The sequence below is a fragment of the Natator depressus genome, chromosome 5 (assembly GCF_965152275.1).
Source record: "Natator depressus isolate rNatDep1 chromosome 5, rNatDep2.hap1, whole genome shotgun sequence".
Classification (NCBI taxonomy): domain Eukaryota; kingdom Metazoa; phylum Chordata; order Testudines; family Cheloniidae; genus Natator; species Natator depressus.
In genome coordinates, this window is record NC_134238.1 from 54,998,887 (window position 1) to 55,020,398 (window position 21,512).

The window sequence follows — 21,512 nt, forward strand, 5'->3', positions numbered from 1 at the left end:
TTGTTTGAGTTTACCTGTTGACTTTTTTTAAATGAGTAACAAAAGTTTGTCAAGTTGACACGAAAGGTCTGTAAGAGGGGAGCTCTGCTGTGGCAGAGCTTATAAGATATGCCAAAGTAGAGTCTCCGGCAGAATTTAGCATGTTCATAGGAGAAGAGGTATATCTGCATGAGAAATAGGGGTGTAGTGAATGGTGGAGGAGAGGGAAGAGGCTTTTCTCTACACTGGACAATTTAAAGTCTTACATATAGAAAACTAAGCATTTAAAGTTTTATATAAGACTACAACTCCATTTCCCTGTTCCTTTCCTATTCCTTCATTCATCCAGAACCTCCCTGGACCACAGTCTCCTGCATCTTCGTTCGTTCCTTCCTCTCTGCCTCACCTGTTTTCCTCTTTCTTCTATTCCTCCCTCAATCCCCAGTCTCACAGAGCTTCCATATGTCAAGATTGGGGAGCATGGCTCTTCATGTGTCCCGATAGTTTGTCTCTCACGGATCCCTATCCCATTTCTATTCACCCTCTTCTAGACTCATGTCCCATAACATTTCCTCTTACCTCCCAATCATGCTTTCCCTCCACTCACTTAGCACAACGTTAGCAACGTCAGTTTATAAATACACTTTCAATTAAAAATAGCTGCTATAGCCCAGTTCAGCAAAGCACTTGAATGTGTTAAGTGCTTTGCTGAATTGGAGCTTATGTACATGTATAAATATACAGTATACAAATGTGGCCTTGACTGTAGCAGCAGGTAACTGTGAAGGGAAAGAAAAGGAAACAAAATTATGTGTTCTGCCATTTTAAGGCACATATACTATTACACCATGTTTCTGTGTCCAAAGCTACATTGGAGCCATGACTTCTTTCAGCCTGGCTCAGAAAGAAAACACAACAGCAAACCAAAAATGGCTTGCTTTAGCTAGAGTCGGGGGGATCTTAATTTATTATTTTGTATGCAATATAGTCCTGAGTAAGCAAGATGATCAGTTTTCCTCAAGAAATAAATTTACCTCAAAATATGATTTTTTTAAAACCATGAACATGTGAAAATTGGACTATAATGTAAATTTTTATCACCTTAATTGTAGTTGTACTAACAAGTCTACTATAACAGTGACATATAATTAACTTTTTAAATATTTTATTGCTTTGCCCATAATTTTCTTGAAGTACTAAGACATGACGGTATTTGGGCTAAAGGTGAAAAGAAATTATTTTAAAAGTATGCTGACCTTAGAAGAACCTGCTAAGCAAACAAGTAAAATCATAACACTTTATGGTGGTACTCCACTACCTCTTTCCCATTCCACTTTATTCAGCTGCAATGTTTATGATTTTAACATCTGTAATTTACCCTGGAAAAGGGCGTTTACTTGTAGGACTAAGAAATTAATTTTTATTAATTTAAAATTAATTTAGTATTAATTAAAACTAAGAAATTTCAGCAGTTTCCAAAGTTCTCTTATTTATATATGTGGATATGATATAAAATTAAGAATATTAATTTTTAGAAAGATGCTTTGTGAATAAAATGAATTCTAGCCACATGCAAATTTCCATCTCCAATCTTGACCACAATGGCCATTGCCATGATGAGTAGAATGTATGTTGTGGCACTGAAGTTGGAGAGGTTCTCCTATGACTGGGAAAGGACTGAAGTGCTCTATTTAATGGATCTAGAAAGGTAAATGTAAATTATATGCCCTCTTTACCCCCACAGAAATGGATATAATAATTTGTTAAGGTATTTCAGCAGCTGTGATTGACTCTACCTACAATGAGAAAGTTATTACATCTTCCTATGGAGCTGTAGTCTGAAAGTTTTTTGCATTATGGAACGTTTTTACAAGAAAAGAAAGTGATTAGCAAACTTGTTTACTTGAGAACAGCTGCAGTGTACTTTAAAATGAGTATTATGACAATTACTTCTGCCCATATTATGTGTCAATATTTTAAACATGAAAAATAATCAAAGGGTAAAAAATTGAACCAGCTTTTTAATGGCAGCATTGTATAGCACTGAGATGTTGCTAACAAATATCTACTTGCGATATCTAATTATGCAGATTGACTGCTAGTCTAAAGGTTAAATCCCTAGCTGCACTGGAACAGAGTTCATTACAGATTGAGGAGATGGGACACAAAGGCCAGCACACGTTTCACTTGCAATCCTTGGACTGTCAGGGAACCAAACTAGTCCCCAGCACAAGTTAGAGCAGTCTGAGGGCTTCTCCAACTCTTGCCCCTGCAGGGTATGTCTACACAGGGATAAAAAAAACCCATGGCTGGCCTGGGCTCGCGAAACTCATGTTCAGGGGCTGAAAAATTGCTGTGTAGATATTTGGGCCCAGATTCTGGGACCTCATGAGGGAGGAGTGTCCCCGAGCTTGGGCTCCAGCCCAAGCCCAAATGTCTGCACAGCAATTTTTAGCCCCACAGCCTGAGCCAGCTGACCCAAGCCAGCCATGGCACTTTTATCCCTGTGTAGGCATATCCTAAAGGGCCATTAGGCTGGTGACGACTGCCCTCTCTAGCACCCCGCTCTGAGGGAGACCAGGAACATGTGGTGTAGAGCCAGCTGTGGTGGCTTTATACCTCCCATAGATATCCCTCTGAAAAGGGAATCCCTGTTTGCCTCTTTAGGGCAACTTTTATGGTTGAGCAGCCAGAGTCAGATGAACAGGAGGCTGTGGATGTCTCCTTCACTCTTTTTCTTCAATCAGCTTCTTTTTGTGTTTGCAGTATTTACAGCTAGAAATGAGTCTGCAAAACTGAAATACTGGGGGGGAGGGTCAGAATTAGAGCACTATACTTGGCATGTGGGTTTTATTTACTCAGAAGCAATCATGTTTTGCTTTATTCTAAATATGGTGTGTAATTTAATACAGTACAATTAGAGTGGAAAATTGGTAAAGGTCACACTATGTATCTATTATTAATGCTTGGTATATCTAAAAGGGAAAATCCTCCTGATTTGAAAATGCTTTATGCAGTTCAGATAATGAAGGATATAGATGTAGCTTTCATTCCAAAGTAAGCAATTTTGGAATACTACATATAACTTTTAAAATAATAATATGTGAAAACAAGAATTTGACTAAATTAAATATTTGAATAGTTAGACAATTTGTCAGACTTATATCGACCATTCTTTGAGAAGAATGATCAGACTTCAAACATGAAATCTTGTGTCTTTTATAGGACTGGATGAAAGCTCTGCAGACGTTTTGCAATTTACGGAAAACCAGTCCTGGGACATCTAATAAACGGCTACGTCAGGTGAAATTGCTTAGATATTGTAGTTTTTCTAAAACTATATTGGTCAATCTCAGTGTTTTACTTTGAGACCTTTGTAAATGGTGAATTATATATCTGTATGTATGTGTGTGTATGTACGTGATGCAATATTTTGTTAAACCTGCTGTAATAATTTATTCTTCAAGAATTGGTTGAAGCTTCCATATATGATAGAATAAAACACTTTATGGGCAGGCTTCAGGTTTGTTGCTCAGCGCTAAGGTCTGATCACCAGATAAAGTTGGGTAAAATTTTCAGAAGTGCATAAGTCCCATTTTCAAAAGTGACTTGTAGGTACTTCTGAAAATTTTACTCCTTGTGTTTGCCGTTTGCTTTTAAATGTTAAGTCTAGAAGGCAGCCATCTGCCACTAATACTTCTGTTCTCTTGAGCTTTGAGACAAGTACATAATGAGTCAAAATAGCCTTTTTTTCATCTTAATTCATTGGATGAGAATACTGTCATGGGCAAGGAATTGGCTCAGAGATGGAGAACAAAGAATAGGCATTTTAATTTTCTTGACAACTGAACGTTGGCAGTCAGGTGCCACAAGGTTCTGTATTAGGAATGGTGGTGTTGAATATTATAATTATCTGGGTGGGGTAGGGAAAAAAAAAAGGTGAGCAGTGAGGTGGCAACATTTTCAGGCAACACAAAATTGTGTATTTGTTAAGCTCAGAGAAGATTGAGGTACTTTTGCAGGACCTAACTAAGCTAGGTAAATGGACAACATTATAGCAAATAAAATTCAGTGCTGTCAAATGCAAAGTAATGCACATTAGAACGAATAATTTGAACTACTCGTTGTGAGCTCTAAATTAACTGTAACTGAAAATGGCATGGCCAACATTATTCAGTAGCAACAAAAAAAGCAATGAAAATGTTAGGATGCATTAGGAATAGACAAAAACTTCCCTAAAAATAGTATGCTATTTTGTACATTAGTGGTACTTACCTAGAATACTGTGTTTAGTTCTGGTTACCTTATTTCAAAAAAGATAAATAGTATATCAGAAATAAACAGGGGAGGGAGAGTCCAAGAGAGGTGACAGGAATGTTTAGAGAAAAAAAACTTACATATAAAGTATGTGGAAAAAAATGGGACTGTTTAGAGAGGGGACAAGTAAGTGGGGGCGGGGGGTGGCATGATAAAAGTATACAGAATAAAAAGTATAGAAATCATAGATCAGCAACTTCCATTTACCATTTCTCTCTGCCAGTTAGCATCACTCACAATCTGAGAAAATGAAAAAATTGATGAAATTGAAAGACAGTTAATTTAGAACTGAAAAAGAAATACCGTTTATACCACAAATAATGAATATGTGGCATTCACTGCTACAAGATATCAATGAAGTCAAGAGCATAGTAGCATTCATTGAATACCTGTTCCTTGGCTTAAGCCATCCTCTGAAATTAAGAAAAAATTTTCCTATGGGCCTGTTATTCCATAATTGTTTGTTCTTCTTCGACTGCTTGCTCATATCAGTTCCAGTTAGGTGTGCGCATACGCTGCATGCACGGCTGTCGGAAACTTTTCCCTAGCAGCTACCCGTCGCGCAGGCTGTGGAGCCCCTTGGAGTGGCACCGACATGGCACTCTATATACGACCCTGCTGGCCCGACCCTCCCTTCAGTTCCTTCTTACCGCCAGTGATGGTTGTTGGAACAGTGGTTTCTTGCTGGCAAGTGTCCCACTAATCCCTAGCTCTTCTAGTTAATCGTTCTCTCTTAGTTGTTAATTGTAGTCTTTAGCAGTTGGGAGGAATTCCCCTCCAACGCATGCCATGACGTGCTCCGGAGCGTGCCGTCCCAGGCCTTAAAGCCTGTAGCTCCTGTGCCAAGCCTATGCCCATGGGCAACCCCCACGAATCCTGCCTCCGGTGTCCGGGAGAAGCCCATCAGTTGGACAAGTGCAAGATCTGCAAGGCCTTCGAGCCTCGCACTAGGAAAGAGGAACATTTGATTAAAACAACTCCATATGGAGTAAGCCCTCTGTCTGCAGCAGAACCTGGCCCCTAGCGCCTAGCTGCGGAGCGCTCCTCCGGCGGTGCGGAGAGCTCCTCCGGCGGTGCCGACCGCGGTACCGAAAAAGGACTTGGCATGCCTACCCAGGGGCTGGCGGTCTCCCGGGCCGCAGAAGCGTTCTCCCCTGCACCGCTGTCATTCACTGGCTGCCCGTAAGAAACAGGCACAGGCAAAGTCTCCCCAGCGGCCTGTCCCGTACACTGCTCCCCTGGTGAACAAGGTACATTATCAGTTCATGGCCCTCCCATTCAGGCTGTGCACAGCTCCTCTTATCTTCACCAAGTGCATGGCAGTGGTGGCAGCCTTTCTTCGCCGCCACCACGTGCATGTCTACCCTTACCTGGATGACTGGCTCCTTTGGGGCCGCTCCCGCCAGCAGGTGGAGTCGCAGCTGCAAATGGTCAGAGACACATTCGATTGTTCAGGTATCATTCTCAACGTCAGCAAATCCGTCCTCACCCCAACTCAAAGAATAGAGTTCATTGGGGCAGTTCTGGATACGAATCAAGCGAGAGTCTTCCTGCCAGAGATGAGGTGCCTGGCCCTCTTGCAGTTAATCAGCAACCTTTGCAGCTTTCCCACCACCATGGTGAGGCAGTGTCTCAGGTTGCTGGGCCATATGGCGTCCTGCACTTAAGTGGTTCAACATGCCAGGTTATGACTCAGGCCTCTGGAAGCGTGGCTTGCGTCTGTGTACCGCCCAAGCCGCGACAGTCTGGACGTGGTGCTGACCGTCCCGAGGCACACCCTCGATTTCCTGCATTGGTGGCTAGATCCCCACATGGTTGACACTGGGGTTCCTTTTCACCCTCCCCAATCCACTTTAACTCTGGTAATGGACGCAGACGCGTTGGGCTGAAGAGTGCATCTCAGGAGCCTTACAACTCAGGGCTTGTAGCAGGTAGAGGAACTGGCTCTGCACATCAACATCAAAGAACTCAGGGCGGTCCACCTCGCCTGCCAAGCGTTTCTCTCTGCCTTGCAGGGTCACTGTGTTGCAGTACTGATGGACAATACCACAGCCATGTTTTATATAAACGGACAAGTGGAGCCTGATTGTCTCCTCTTTGTCAGGAAGCCCTCCTGCTGTGGAAATTTTGTCTATCCCACTCCATCCTTCTCCAGGCTTTGTACCTGCCAGGAGTTCAGAACGTGCTGGCGGACAGCTTGAGCAGACGTTTCCTCACGCACGAGTGGTCAATTCTTCTGGACGTCATCCACTCCCGGGTTTCCCCGAATTGATCTGTTCGTCACTTGGGTCAACAGGAAGTGTCCAACCTTCTGCTCCTTCAGGGGCCACAGCCCAGGCTCGATCGCAGATGTGTTCATGATTCCATGGTCCGGTCATCTGCTGTACGCCTTCCCGTCATTCCCACTTATCCATAAGGTGCTTCTCAAGGTCCGCAGGGACAAAGCAGAAGTCATACTGGTGGCCCCAGCTTGGCCTCGCCAGTGCTGGTACCCCACCCCCGTGGACTTTTCGGTCCGGTCACTGGTACGGCTACCTGACCTCATTTCACAAAATCATAGTTGCCTCCTTCACCCAGACCTTCAGTCACTCCACCTCATGGCCTGGAGGATCTGTGACTGAACCAGGCAGCGCTTGCCTGCTTGGACCTGGTGAGACAGGTGCTTCTGGAGAGCTGCAAGCCATCCACTAGAGCCACATACAGGGCGAAATGGAAGAAGTTCTCTAGCTGGTGTGCCCAAAGGCAGGTGCTTCCACTCCAGGCTCCCATCCCTTGTATCCTAGATTATCTTCTGTACCTGAAGGACCAGCATCTGGCATTCGGTTCCATCAAGGTCCACCTCACAGCCATCTCAACGTTTCACCCAAGTGTTTCTGGGTGCTCGGTGTTCACGCACCCCATCGTGCGTCATTTCCTGCAAGGTCTGGAAAAGATACATCCCTGATGAAGCCTCCTATTCCGGCCTGGGACCTCAACCTAGTCCTCTCCCACCTCATGGGCCCTTCCTTCGAGCCGCTAGCTTGTTGTTCGCTTCTCTGCCTCTCTTGGAAGGTCGCTTTTCTGGTGGCTAATTCCTCGGAATGATGCATGTCTGAACTGCAGGCCCTCACGTCTGAGCCTCCATACACTATCTTCCATAAGGACAAAGTGCAACTTCGGTTTCATCCGGCCTTCCTTCCCAAAGTGGTGTCCCACTTCCATGTTAGCCAGGACATCTTCCTGCCAATTTTCTACCCAAAACCACACAACAGTCCCCACGAACAGCAACTGCGTTCACTGGATGTCAGGAGGGTGCTCGCTTTCTATATTGACCGCACAAAGCCGTTCCGCAAAACAACCAGTTGTTCGTTGCCTTAGCAGAGCAGATGAAAGACTTGCCAGTCTCTTCCCAGCAGACCTCCTCCCAGATCACGACGTGTATCCGCGCTTGTTATGACTTGGCGAAGGTTCCTCCGCCTGCCATCACAGCTCATGCCATGTGGGTGCAGGCCTTGTCGACAGCCTTCCTGGCCCATGTACCTCTCCAGGAAATCTGCAGGGTGCCACGTGGTCTTCAGTGCACACCTTCACGTTGCACTACGCTATCGTCCATGAATCTTGGGACGATGCGGCCTTCGGCAGAGTGGTACTTCGCTCGGCTATACCTTGACTCCAACCCCACCTCCGAGGTAAGGCTTGGAAGTCACCTAACTGGAATTGATATGAGCAACCACTCGAAGAAAAAAACAGTTACTCACCCTTTTTGTAACTGTTGTTCTTCGAGATGTGTTGCTCATATCTATTCCATCCCCCACCCCCCTTTCCCCTCTGAAGGAGTTGCTGGCAAGAAGGAATTGAAGGTGGGGTCGGGCCGGCAGGATCGTATATAGAGCGCCATATCGGTGCCACGCCAGGGGGCTCCACAGCCGGCCCAACAGGTAGCTGATAAGGAAAAGTTTCCATCAGCCGTGCATCTGGCACACGCGCACACCTAACTGGAATAGATATGAGCAGCACATCTCTAAGAACAACAGTTACAAAAAGGGTGAGTAACCGTTTTTTTCCAGGTTTATTGTACCTCCTTCTGAAGCTGCTATTGTTACAGATGGGATACTGCACTTAGATGGATCACAGTCCTGGTCTACTATGGTGTTGGCTATGTATACTCTATAAATATCTGATCTGATTCCCACTGATACCAATGGGAGTTGGATTGGGCCATAGATTCCGAGTATGAAGGTTAAAGCAAAGGGTGCTTATTAGTACTGTAAATAATTCTGAATGCAAACTAAGTTCTCTGAGAGGAGTTCAAACTTCACATATTTTAGTAAATTTTCTAATGTCCCCTGAGAGCACAATTTAAAGCTAGTATGACCATCAAAAGGTGCTATAATTTGAGCATCTGTAGTGCAGATAGAACTGCTCCCTTTGGAAAATGGAGAAAGTTTGTATTTAAATAAAACTTGTTTCAAGAAAGAAATTATGAGTTATTGTTTGTATTCTGATGGCAACCAGGTCTTAGACCCCAGTAGCATTGGGTGCTGTCCATGGCCCCTGCTCCAAGGGATTTATAATCTAAGATCTGGATTTTACATTTGGATCTGCTAGCGCAAAATCCAGTGCCTATCTGGAATCCTGTTTACTTCAGTAGGACTCTATGCAGGTGTAGCAGTCAACACAAGCAAGTCTAATGCCTAATAAATATTATGGCCATAAAGGACAAAAAATAGATGATGTATTGGGAGAAAAAGAAAAAAAAAATCAAAGTGATCAGAATGGTTCAGAATGATTCTTTTTAAAATTTATCCCCACCTACCCCTCTAATAAGCTATTGTGTTACTGCCTTTTGACAATGTTTTGCTATTATTCCTTGACTATTTCCTATTCTTTGTTTTCCTTTATTTAAGTAATTGTCTAGGTTTAATCAGCAAATTTTAGTGTGTGTCTGGCACTTGTATGTTAAAATGAAAGCTTTTAGAGCTGAAAAAATTCACCCTCTTCTATGTTAAGATTAAATCTTGTATATTTTCTTCAGGTCAGCAGCCTTATTTTACATGTTGAAGAAGCTCATACTCTCCCAGTAAAACACTTTACTAATCCGTATTGTAACATCTACCTGAACAGTGTCCAGGTAGCAAAAACGCATGTCAGGGAAGGGCAGAACCCTGTATGGTCAGAGGAATTTGTCTTTGAGTAAGTCTTGCTCTTTTGAATTATAATAACATTTAAAAACTTGATATTTCTTAATACTTTATAGGTAGTGTGTTGATGATGATTAATTGAATTTTGATTTCTATCTTATTAAAAATTGACTAGATGGTTGCATATACATAATCTTCATTCAGCCACACATTTTTCCTGTTGCATCCTAGATATTTTTGTTTAATGTAATATAACAGCAAGTGTATGGCTAATAAAGTTTTCTCTGGATGGTGGAACTAAACAATAGAAAATAATAGAAAATGTATAATTGAACTTTTTAGTTTAATTAAAACGCCAAAGGAGTACAGTATTAATCAAGATTTTCTAATTTTTTCTCTAGTGATCTTTCACCTGATATCAACAGATTTGAGATAACTCTTAGTAACAAAACAAAGAAAAGTAAAGATCCAGATATATGTAAGTCTTATTTCTGTAAAAGAGAGAGATATATATTACATGAACAGAGAACAAAGTTGTTTTCCCTTTGCAACACTTTTATCACTCTTGTCCAGGGGTGGTTTGATTTATATTTTGATTTAAATCATCCATTTTAATAATGATTTAAATCAGCAAGCAGGAAACCTCAATTTAAATCATTGATTTTAATCATGTTTTGCATTGGTACTTTATATTTTCCTGAAGAAAGATTGATTCTCATTGGTTGTTAGCTATTAAAATATGTTGAATTGCAACTAAATATAATACACTAAGTTTAATGCTTTTTTTTTGCCAACTTGGTGAATATGCCATATGGATACACTCTTATTTAAGCAGTTTTAAGAATCTGAATAAATAAGTTATTTTTTACATTTTTAGTGATGATAGAAAATGGTGAAAAGTGCATTTCTTATTTACTAGATTTTTATTATTTGTAATTTGGGTCAAGCTCGAGTGGGATGGAAATTCAGATTTGATTAAAAATGCTCAAAAGCAATTTAATTTTTAAAAATTAAAACTACCTTAAGTGCTGGATACAGAAGAAAAAAATGTTTATCATAAAATTTATCGTAACATTTTGCATTTAAAAATGATTTATTAAGCAAAGGAAATATCTGTAGTAAGTGACTTGAATTGATTGTGTGGTCACCATGTTCGTCAAGATTTTAGAGCTAATAGATCTCATCCTCTCACACCTATTCATTCATATGTTGGGAGAGGAAAATAAGCTTTCTTGCTTTTTTCAACTCCAAATTGGTTTCTTAACTTTGCTTTAACTAGACATTTAGCTGAATAAATTGAATATGAAATGGGAAAAAAAATTCTCTCTGTGCCTGCAGAAGAGGCCACTGTTGTCAAAAGTTGGTTTAGCCCTTCAACAAACTCTGGTTCCAGGAGCTTAGCCAGTGACTACCACCAGTTCAGTGGTTTGACTTTCTTTAAAACCTGGCAACAAATATATGCTTATTATTATTATTAATGTTTAATTTAAATGATTTTAATAGATTATAATTATTTTAGGCCTTAACACGCAGATTGTGAATTTCAACTATAATTTTAAACAGGTTTATTTTAAAAAATACCCTCGCATTTAATGTACATAAATCCAATTAAAATCAATTTTTTAGTTTTTAAATTGATTTTATCCACACCAAAACAATAGTCGCACAACAGAAGATAGATTTCTGCATTGCATTTTTGCAATTACTCTACGTTATTAGTGTATTCATTCCTTAGAGGTACCTTACTGACATGTTAAAACTTTAGAAATAGTATATGTTCTCATAACTGCAATAAAATGGTCAATAACTTAGTTCAAAATTATCTTTTGTCCAATGTATCTCATTAGATATATCCTAGACTAGCTATTACACTATATTATGATACTACCTCTCATCAAGCAGGAGGAAATAGGCTGTGAATCTTATCCAGTTCTATAAAAGGCAAGACTCCACCTAAGATAACTTTCTTGATCTTTCGGATCTCTCCAAGACTGGCAGTATGGAGTTTGCTTAGGTCTCTCCAGTTCTTTGCTGTTTCTATTTGGATTATGAGGGCATAGGAGGGGATCAAGGAAAAGGGAACAGGAAAAGGAAAAGTGAAAATTCTTTGGTTTCTAACAAAGCCTCAGTACCCTATTGATCCAACTGAGCCTGCCTTATGTCCTGGGCATAATATCACAGAACTACAGCAAGATGATGCATCCCAATCCTCTTAGCCTCCATGTCACAGCTTGGATGCCTAATGGTTAACTCCTCAGGAAACAGAGTATTCCCTGGAGGTTCAAAACATTCCTTTAAATAGCAGAAAGCCATCCATCAGCTATACTTATTTGATGAAGTGGAGAAGATTCTCTGTATGGTGCCAGCAGAAAGATACTCCTCCTTTGCAGACTTCCAAACAATATATATATTCTGGATGATCCATCTAAAAGTGAAAGGTCTCTGAAAGTTCCCTTGGCAGCCATTTCTGCATTCCATCCTCCGGTGGAGAGGAAGATCTTTTTTTTCCCCAACCCCAAAATCTTTTTGATTTTTTGAAGGGGTTAGACAGACTCATCCCACATTTAACAGACCCCACAACTTTTAGGGATCTAAATTTGGTTTTGTCAGCTCTAACAGACACCCCGCCTTTTGAACCTCTGGCTACTTGTTTGCTTTCTCATCTCTCGATATAAGTAGAGTTTCTGGTGACTATTACCACCACCAGGAGAGTGATAGAGCTGCAGACTGACTCCCCATATTCTATAAAGATAGTCTGTTTACATCCAGAGCTTACATTTCTCACTAAGGAGGTGATTGATTTTCACCTAAATCAGACTGCATACTTCCAACTTTTTTTTCGAAAGCCTCACTCTCCTAAAGAGACTTCATACTTTAGACATCTGCTGGGCATTAGCTTTTTACCTGGACATGACTAAACAGCTTTGTGTATCCTCTCAATTATTCATCTCCTTTTCTGATAGAATGAAGGAGCAACCTGTCTCCTCTCCTGGATCTCTCCCTATATTCTGCTGTTATGAAATGGCTCCGGCTTCTACACCAGAGAGTGTTTTAGTACATTCTACAAGAGCACAAGCTATGACAGCTGCTTTCTTGGGTCAGGTACTCATCAGTGACATTTGCAGGGCTGCAATTTGGTCATCTGTTCATACTATCACGGCTTATTATGCTCTCTCTCAAGCTTCAAGAGATCATGCTAGATTTGGGAGAGTTGCATTGCAATCCTTGTTCAGTTAAATTCTGAAATCTTCCTCCATCTTGAACTGCTTGCAAGTCACCTGAAGTGGAATGGACATTTGCAATCATTTGAAGAAAAAAAATGGATACTTACCTGGTGTTACACGTCCATTCCATGACCCACCCTCCTTCCTTTCTTCACTGGATTCCAGCAAGAAGGTATTGAAGGGGGTTGAGGCAGCTCCATCCCTTTGTACCTTTTGCTAGCAGCAAGAGAACACGGAGGGCGTATGTGCCCCCCCAGCAGCCACTTTGGCTGTGGTGCACTTGATGTGCACACACTGAAGTAGAATGGACAAGTGCAACAAATCTCAAAGAACAACTGTAACAAAACAGGTAAGTTCCTGTTTTGTTTCAGGAGAATAAAATGCTTTTCAGGTTTCCAGTTCTCCAGACTCAGTGTTACTTCTCAGCCTTCATTGTGGTTCCTGCTGTTCAGTCTGCCGCTTTGCAGGCACAGTTTGTGCCTGTCTATAACATAGCTCATCCCCCTTGCTCCCACCTCCCTGCTATTTGTTCTGTGTCTGCTTTCCTCACTTGCTGTCTATCTATGCTGTTCATGTTGCCTTTACTGCCTGACGTATTCCTTTGGGGGTTAGCTTAGACTCCTCCCAAGAACTGCACTGAGTACATTCCTGTTCCAGCATGTTCAGACTTACCCTCCCCACAGCCTGTACACTTAGCTCTCGGAGCAGGTTTGCTTTGTGCAGCAAACAGTAGTATCTCCTTCAGTCCTGGTCCCTCCCCCTTTGAATACCTTTACAGGCTCTTTAACCCGCCTTTGAGCTCCCCCAAGATGTATCCCATTTGGAAACTGCTATAGAAAATTATATTGTTGCCATTTGGACACTTTAGATGAATATAAGAGATGATCCCACAATCACCTAATTCCACTCCATCTCTATTCCCTATCCGCTACTCCTCCTTTAAATACACATTGACTTAAGATGCATGACTTGGCTCAAAGGCCTAACAGATGGATAGCTGTCCCTCTTAGAATGAAACTGTGGATTTGAATGAGTCATCAGATGAGCCACCATCAGTGGGAGAATTGTTCTAAGTTAACTGACCCACTGAGGCTGTGATCTATAGAACTTCTAGCTTCTTGGGTCTGGAAGCTTACTATCTCCCTTTTCCATCAGCTTAAAAAAGACTCTTCTGGAAGGCCGTTCTCTTAAATGAAGCTGTTTGGGAGGTAGTGAACCAGGAGAGGAGTCTGACAAGGTAGTTAGAAGCTAAGATAAATAGGCTTATAGAAATGTAGGTCTGGAAGGGACCTTGAGAGGTCATCTAGTCCATCCCACTGTGCTGAGACAGGACCAAGTAAACGTAGACCATCCCGGATAAATGTTTGTCTAATCCGTTCTTAAAAACCTTCAATAGAGGGGGTTTTACAACCTCCTTTGGTATTCCAGTGCTAAACTGCCCTATAGTTAGAATGTTTTTCCTAATATCTTACGTAAATCTCCCTTGCTACAGATTAAGCCCGTTACTTTTTGTCCTACCTTCAGAGGGCATGGAGGACAAAAGATCTCCATCCTCTTTATACCAGCCCTTAATGTATTTGAAGGCTTTTATCAGGTCCACCTTCATCTTCTTTTCTCAAGACTAAACTTGCCCAATTGTATTAAACTTTCCTAATAGGTTAGGTTTTCTAACCCTTTTATCATTTTTGTTGTTCTCCTCTGGACTCTCTTCAGTTTGTCCTTATCTTAAAGTGTGTGGGCTCCAAACTGGACATAGTACACCAGCTGAGGCCTACCCAGCGCTGAGTAGAATGGAACAGTTATTTCCTGTCTCTCACGACACACCTGTTAATATATCCGAGAATATGAGCTTTTTTTGCAACTATATCATATTGTTAGAAGTTTGTGATACACTGTAACCTCCAGGCCCTTTTCAGCAGTTACTACTGCCTAGCCATATATTCCCATTTTACATTTGTGTATTTAACTTTTTCTTCCTATGTGTAGTATTTTGCACTTGACTTTATTGCATTTCTTCTATTGAATCTTATTGTTTTCAGACCAATTGTCCAATTTATGAAGGTCATTTTGAATTCTAATCCTGTCTTCTAGAGTGCTTGCAACCCTTCCTACCTAGGTGTTATCCGCAAATTTTATAAGTGTATTCTCCACTCTATTATCCAAGTAATTAATGAAAATATTGGTTAGTATTGGACCTAGGACAAATTCCTGTTAGACTCCACTAATTACGTCCTCCAAGTTTGACAGTGAACTATTGATAGTGTGACAAAGTTCCTTCTCTACCTTGGTGGGTTTTGCGCTTATTGGCAGATTTGCTCACCTCGGAGATTCACGGCAGCCCTCAGTTTGGCCATTTTTGTGAACCCACAGTCCAGGTCAACTCCTCCAGTATCAAGCAGGGAGTTGTGGGGGATAGGGGGAACCTGGGTCTGCACTCTACTCTGGGTTCCAGCCCAGGGCCCTGTGGATTGCAGCTGTCTACAGTGGCTCCTGTAACAGCTGCGTGACAGCTACAACTCCCTGGGCTACTTCCCCATGGCCTTCTCCCAACACCTTCTTTATTCTCACCACAGAACCTTCCTCCTGATGACTGATAATGCTTGTACTTCTCAGTCTTCCAATAGTACGCCTTCTCACTCTCAGCTTCTTGTACCTCTTGCTCCCAGCTCCTCGCACGCACAACACAAACTGAAGTGAGCTCCTTTTTAAACCCAGGTGCCCTGATTAGCCTGCCTTAATTGATTCCAGCAGCTTCTTGATTGGCTGCAGGTGTTCTAATCAGCCTGTCTGCCTTAATTGTTTCCAGAAAGTTCCTTATTGTTCTGGAACCTTCCCTGTTGGAGGACGGGACCGTCCCTAGCTTGCTCCTCAGCTGTCTGCTTTCTATTCTTTACTAAAGCCCCCTGGCCTGGATTTTTCTTACTTTTGGACCCTGCCTTAGTTTACCCCCCCCCCGAACGGGCCAGACGCTTTTTTGATTTGGTTTGATTTTCTGTCGTTTTTGCTTTTTTTTCCTGAGTGCTGACAGGCTGCCATCTTGCAGCCAGCACCACCACCACCCCTCGCCTGCTTTCGGGCGCAGCTATTTGTTTTAGCTGAAACCCCCGGAGGAGGGGGGGGAAGATTGCTGATTTTGCTATCCGGAGGGGGGAGTGGAAGCCCCCAGACCCAGCCGTTTTGCTGGCAGCTCGGACTTATTTTTTATTTTTACAACATTCTTAGCATACCGGAAGCCTTGGAACACAGCCAGCATGGCCGGAGAAGAAGATTTCAGAAGGTAGGAGAAATAATTCAAGACAGCTACAAATCATCGTGAAGGGGGCCGTAAGATTGAGTAATTTTTCGAATTATACTCTTGTGGGGGGGAGTTTGACTGTGTTTTAATTGCGTTTGTGGCGGCACGGGGGTGTGGCACAGAGCCGTCCCCCTGATCCATCGGTGCCCCCAACTCCCCCACCATTATTACAGCTGTCACGGCCCCCCGCCGTTCATCCCTGCTGACAACCTGCCATCTGCCTTCGGATCCAGCTGTTTGCTTTGAACTTTGCCTTTTGGACCGGATATAACAGCCGACCAAACGAGACTCTTTGGACAAACGTGCGAGGGCCTACACCCCCCCCCCCCCCGGACTGCTTATTTTACAGCCTGCCCCTATTATTGGATTTCTTCCCCCCCCCCCCCCACCGTCCAACCCATTTGGCATTCCCCCCCCCTCCCCCCGCCTGCAGCCTAGCAGGGAGGAGCGGTTAATTTGCTTCCCCCTCCCCCCTCCTCCTTCCGGTGTCTCCCCGTCTCTCCCTGCTCACAATGGTGGGGAATGAGAGGGGCGAGGCCCCTTTAACAATATTAGCTGTTCCTCCCCCGGCCCAACCCCCAACCTCGCCCCCCCACCACGATTGTTAAAATACTTGCCACCGCCCCCGCTGGGGCACCGGCAGCAGGAGGCACTGGAATGGTTACTGCCGCTGCTGTGCCCACCGCCCCCCCAGGTTCTAGGAACCCCCCGCCAGCTGGCCGCAAAGGCCAGGGCGGGAAGAAAGGAAAGGGCCCCTCTAAAACATCTGGGCCCTCAATGGCAGGGGCTGCCCCCACAGCCGTGGCCTCGTCATCGACAGCGGCGCCCCTCCCCGCAGTTCCCTCCACCAGCTCTGCGAATGCCCCTCCCCCGGGCCCCAGGACGTATGCCCGGGCGGTGGCAGGCTCCCCCTGCCTGCCGCCTCGTCATCTCGCCCACCCACTGCCTCCGCTACCATCACCAGCAGCCGGGGCCCTTTCCCCACCTTGACCAGGAAGCACGGTGTCCATTGCCTCCTGGTGCCCGCCTCGCCCCATGCGGAGACATACGTGCAGGCGTTGGCGAAGGTGGTAGGACCCACGGCTATTGTGGCGGCCTCCAAGATGTATGGGAAGGTTGTTTTTTTCTTAGCTACGGAGGCTGCCGCCCAGGAGGCAGTGGAGAGGGGCCTGGCGGTGGGGGGGGTGTTCGTCCCCCTAGAGCCGCTAGAAGACCTGGGCCTTCGCCTCGTCCTCATCTCCGTTCCTCCCTTTTTACCCAATGCTGCCCTGTTACCCGCTCTCTCCGCCCTGGGGAAACTTACCTCTGTCATCAGCCCTCTCCCGTTGGGCTGCAAGGACCCCACCCTCCGTCACGTCCTTTCGTTCCACCGGCAAGTGCAGCTTCTACCGCCAGCGGGGGTGCGTGACGGGGAGGCGCTCGAGGGGTCCTTCCTAGTCCCCTACCAGGGAGCCCGCTATCGGGTCTTTTACTCCACCGGAGAGGCCCGGTGCTACCTCTGCCGCTCAGCCAGGCATGTCCGCAGAGACTGCCCTTTGGCCCGGAGGGGAGGGGCACCTGAGACCCCCGAGACCCGGCAGGATATCGGCCCCGTTGTTGCCGACGCCCCTGGCTGCCCAGCACCTGAAACCAACCCTCCTCCTACTCAATCCATCGCTGCTCCTGCCCGGGCCCAGGAGACTCCTTCCCTACTACGCCCGGGCGAGCAAGGGAGTCCCACCCTTGCTATTACCACCTCAGCAGAGCCTATGGAGAAGGGTGCGACAAAGATATTATCGGGCATAGGAGAGGGCCCACCCCAAGGAGAACCCCCCCCTCCTCATGCTGCCTCACCGCTGCCCCCCCGAACCCCTGAACCATCACCTCCGCCCCCTGACACGACCCCTGCTAACCAGCCCCCGGACGACGCTATGGAGGACTGGAACTTAGTCCAGGGGAAACGGAGCAAGCGGAAGGCTCGAGCTCTGCTGCATCCATCTGACGCGGAAGCCCCCCGGAAGACCAGGAAGGGAGGCACTGACATCGAGCCCTCCGCTACGACCACGAGTGAGGTCCATCCGCTGGTGTCGGGAGGGGAAGACAGACTGGCTTTGGAGGGCGGAACTCCCCCTCCACGGGAGACCCTCCCCTCCGAGACCCCTGAGGACGCCCTTTCTGCTCAGATACCATCCGAATCCCCCGCGAACCCCGAAGCGACCGCTGAGGCGGGCCCTAGAGGAGAGGCCCCCGGGGTAGCAGGCGTTGGCCTCTCCTCCGTGTACGCGGAGATTGAGGCCCTAGATTTGACCCCGGTCACCCAGGGAGAGGATGATCTACTCCCGGCTGGCCTCGGACTGGGCAACCTCACCTCAGCCCCTTTTTCCCCATACTCCCTCCCCCTGATTGCCTTCCCGGGCGAGCACCCTGCAGAAGGTGGTCCACCACCTGATGCCACGGCTGCCAAGACCAACGCGGGGCCAGCGCCTAGCATTACTGGGAGCCCCCTCCCTTACCCCTTAACCCTCGACTCTGCTCAGGAGGCACCTTCCTTCAGTTGTTTGCCTCCTGAATCTCAGAGCCTTACCTTTGCCCCTGCCCCCTCCCCTAGCCCCACCCAGTTTATCCCCTTCTGCGATGCTCCTGCCGCCCCTGGGGTCGTTTCTTTTCCGCCTTCTGCAGATTCCCCCCAAGGAGCAGTCTTTGCACTTTCTAGTCGCCACCCATTAGGAGTTGCAGTTTTTCCCCCGCCATTCCCATCCACCCCAAGGCATGAAATGGATTTCATAACCCCAGCCTGTCAGACGTCCCGTCAGTGGTCCGCACCCTGCCTACCCGCCTTAGCGGACCACGAGGCTGTATTAAGAGCCCCACCGGGGAATACCCCGGGAACCGTAACCCCCCCCCCCCCCCCCATGAGCTGCGGCATGCACTACGGAAGTTCTTAGAACACACCCGTGGTGCCCGCAATAGGGTACAGCTAGCTCTTCAGCTCTGGGGGGACTTTGATCAAATTTTTCAGGCCACAAGGGCCCTTATAAAGGAGGGCAGAGGGCAAGGCAGGCGCGGTGCTGCGGCCTACGAGCGGGCCCGCGGCTTCCGAAGCGATCTACTCATCTACGGGATGGGTCACAGGTTGCTGCGCAACTCGCCGGGGGCCACGAACACCCCCGCCACTGAGAAATCCCCACCCCACCAGCCCTCCGCATGATGCCTTTTCTTATTGCAACCTTGAATACCAGGGGCTGTAGGATGGCTCTCCGCAGGTCCCAGGTGCTCTCTTACCTTCGGGAAGGGGGGTACTCTGTAGTTTTCCTGCAGGAGACCCATACGGACCCGACCGTCGAGGACAGGTGGCGGCTGGAGTGGGGGGATGGGGTGTACTTTAGCCATTTCACGACTTGGCAAGCTGGAGTGGCGACCCTGTTCTCCCCCACCCTACGACCCGAGGTGCTAGGGGTCACTGAGGTCGTGCCGGGCCACCTGCTGCACCTTCGAGTCCGTATGGAGGGGCTCGTGGTCAACCTTGTTAATATCTATGCCCCGCAAATGAGCCCAAAGCGGCCACAATTTTACCAGCGGGTGTCCGACTTTCTCGGCACCCTAGATTCGCACGAGTGCCTGGTCCTGGGAGGGGACTTTAACACCACCCTCGAGGAACAGGACCGCTCAGGCGCCGAGCCGAGCCCGGCTGCCGCGAATATTCTCCGGGGAATAGTTGAATATCACTCCCTAGTGGACGTCTGGCGTAACCATCACCCAGATGACACCTCCACGTTCACTTTTGTCCGGGTGGAGGCCCATCGGTCACACCACTCTCGGTTGGACCGTATTTATTTATCCCGTTTCCATCTTTCACTGGTCCACTCCTCCACCATTCGGCCGGCCCCTTTTTCCGACCATCATTTAGTTACTATAACGGTCTCCCTCCGTGCAGAGAGACCAGGGCCGGCCTATTGGCACTTTAATAATAGCCTGTTGGAGGACAAGAGCTTCGTGACGTCCTTCCGGGACTTTTGGCTGGCCTGGCGAGAGCAGTGGCGTGCCTTTCCCTCGGTGCGGCGATGGTGGGATCTAGGGAAGGTACGCACCAAGTTCTTCTGCCGTGACTGCACTCGGGGCACCAGCCGACGGAGAAATGCGGCGATAGAGCAGTTGGAACGGGAGGTCTTGGAGCTGGAGAGGCGCCTGGCCGCCGACCCCGAGGACCCGTCCCTCTGCGGAGCGTGCCGGGAGAAGCGGGAGGAGCTTCGGGCCCTCGAGGACCACCGGGCCCAAGGTGCCTTCGTCCGGTCCCGCATCCGCCTCCTTCGGGAGATGGACCGCGGCTCCCGCTTCTTCTATGCCCTGGAGAAAACGAGGGGGGCCAAGAAGCACGTCACCTGCCTTTTAGCGGAAGACGGCACCCCCCTCACGGATCCGGAGGAGATGTGTGGGAGGGCCCGCGACTTCTACACAAGCCTTTTCTCCCCGGATCCGACCGATCCTGGCGCTTGCAGGGTGCTCTGGGAGGACCTCCCCACGGTCAGCATGGGCGACCGAGAGCGGCTAGAGCTGCCTCTCACCCTGGCCGAGTTCTCGGAAGCCCTCCGCCGCATGCCCACCAATAAATCTCCGGGCATGGACGGGCTGACCGTGGAGTTTTACCGCGCGTTCTGGGACATCCTCGGCCCAGACCTAGTCACTGTCTGGGCTGAGTCCTTGCAGGGCGGGATCCTCCCTCTGTCATGCAGGCGAGCGGTGCTTGCCTTGCTGCCGAAGAAGGGGGACCGCCGCGATTTACGAAACTGGCGTCCCGTCTCACTCCTTAGCACAGATTACAAAATCGTAGCGAAAGCAATTTCGCTGCGGCTAGGGTCCGTGATGGCGGACGTGATCCACCCAGACCAGACCTATACTGTCCCAGGTCGCAGCATTTTTGACAACCTATTTCTAGTCCGAGACCTTTTGGAACTTGGGCGGAGAGATGGTCTGTCGTTCGCCCTCCCGTCTCTTGATCAGGAGAAGGCGTTCGATAGAGTAGACCATGGGTACCTCCTGAGCTCTCTGCAGGCGTTTGGATTCGGACCTCAGTTTGTGAGTTTTCTCCGGGTGCTGTATGCCTCCGCGGAGTGTTTGGTTAGGCTCAACTGGACCCTGACCGAACCGGTCAGCTTCGGGCGAGGAGTGCAACAGGGGTGCCCCCTCTCGGGCCAGCTGTACGCTCTTGCGATCGAGCCTTTGCTCTGTCTCCTCCGTAGGAGGTTGACGGGGTTGGTGCTGCGGGAGCCGGAGCTGCGGCTGGTCCTGTCGGCGTACGCCGATGACGTACTTCTCGTGGTCCAGGAGCCGGGCGACCTGGCGCGAGTGGAGGCATGCCAGGCCATCTATTCGGCAGCCTCCTCCGCCCGAGTCAACTGGGTCAAGAGCTCTGGCTTGGCGGTGGGGGACTGGCGGCAGGTAAGCTCCCTCCCACCTGCGCTTCAGACCATCCGGTGGAGTGTGGGTCCTCTGCTCTATCTCGGCGTTTACCTTTCTGCCACGCACCCTTCCCCGCCGGAGAACTGGCAAAATTTAGAGGGCGGGGTGATAGAGCGGATCCGGAAATGGACGAGGCTACTC

The 21,512-nt window shown here is 47.2% G+C and overlaps 1 protein-coding gene across 2 annotated transcripts in view; it reads left to right on the top strand.

Moving 5' to 3' along the window:
• The window catches only part of RASA1 (RAS p21 protein activator 1), a 125,968-nt gene that overhangs the window by 75,060 nt on the left and 29,396 nt on the right, over window positions 1-21,512 (top strand). For both annotated transcript variants that reach the window (XM_074952822.1, XM_074952824.1), the window contains exons 13-15: window positions 3,205-3,282; window positions 9,311-9,468; window positions 9,818-9,894. In XM_074952822.1, the coding sequence (XP_074808923.1) occupies window positions 3,205-3,282; window positions 9,311-9,468; window positions 9,818-9,894 (313 nt within the window). The remainder of the gene's footprint in view (window positions 1-3,204; window positions 3,283-9,310; window positions 9,469-9,817; window positions 9,895-21,512) is intronic.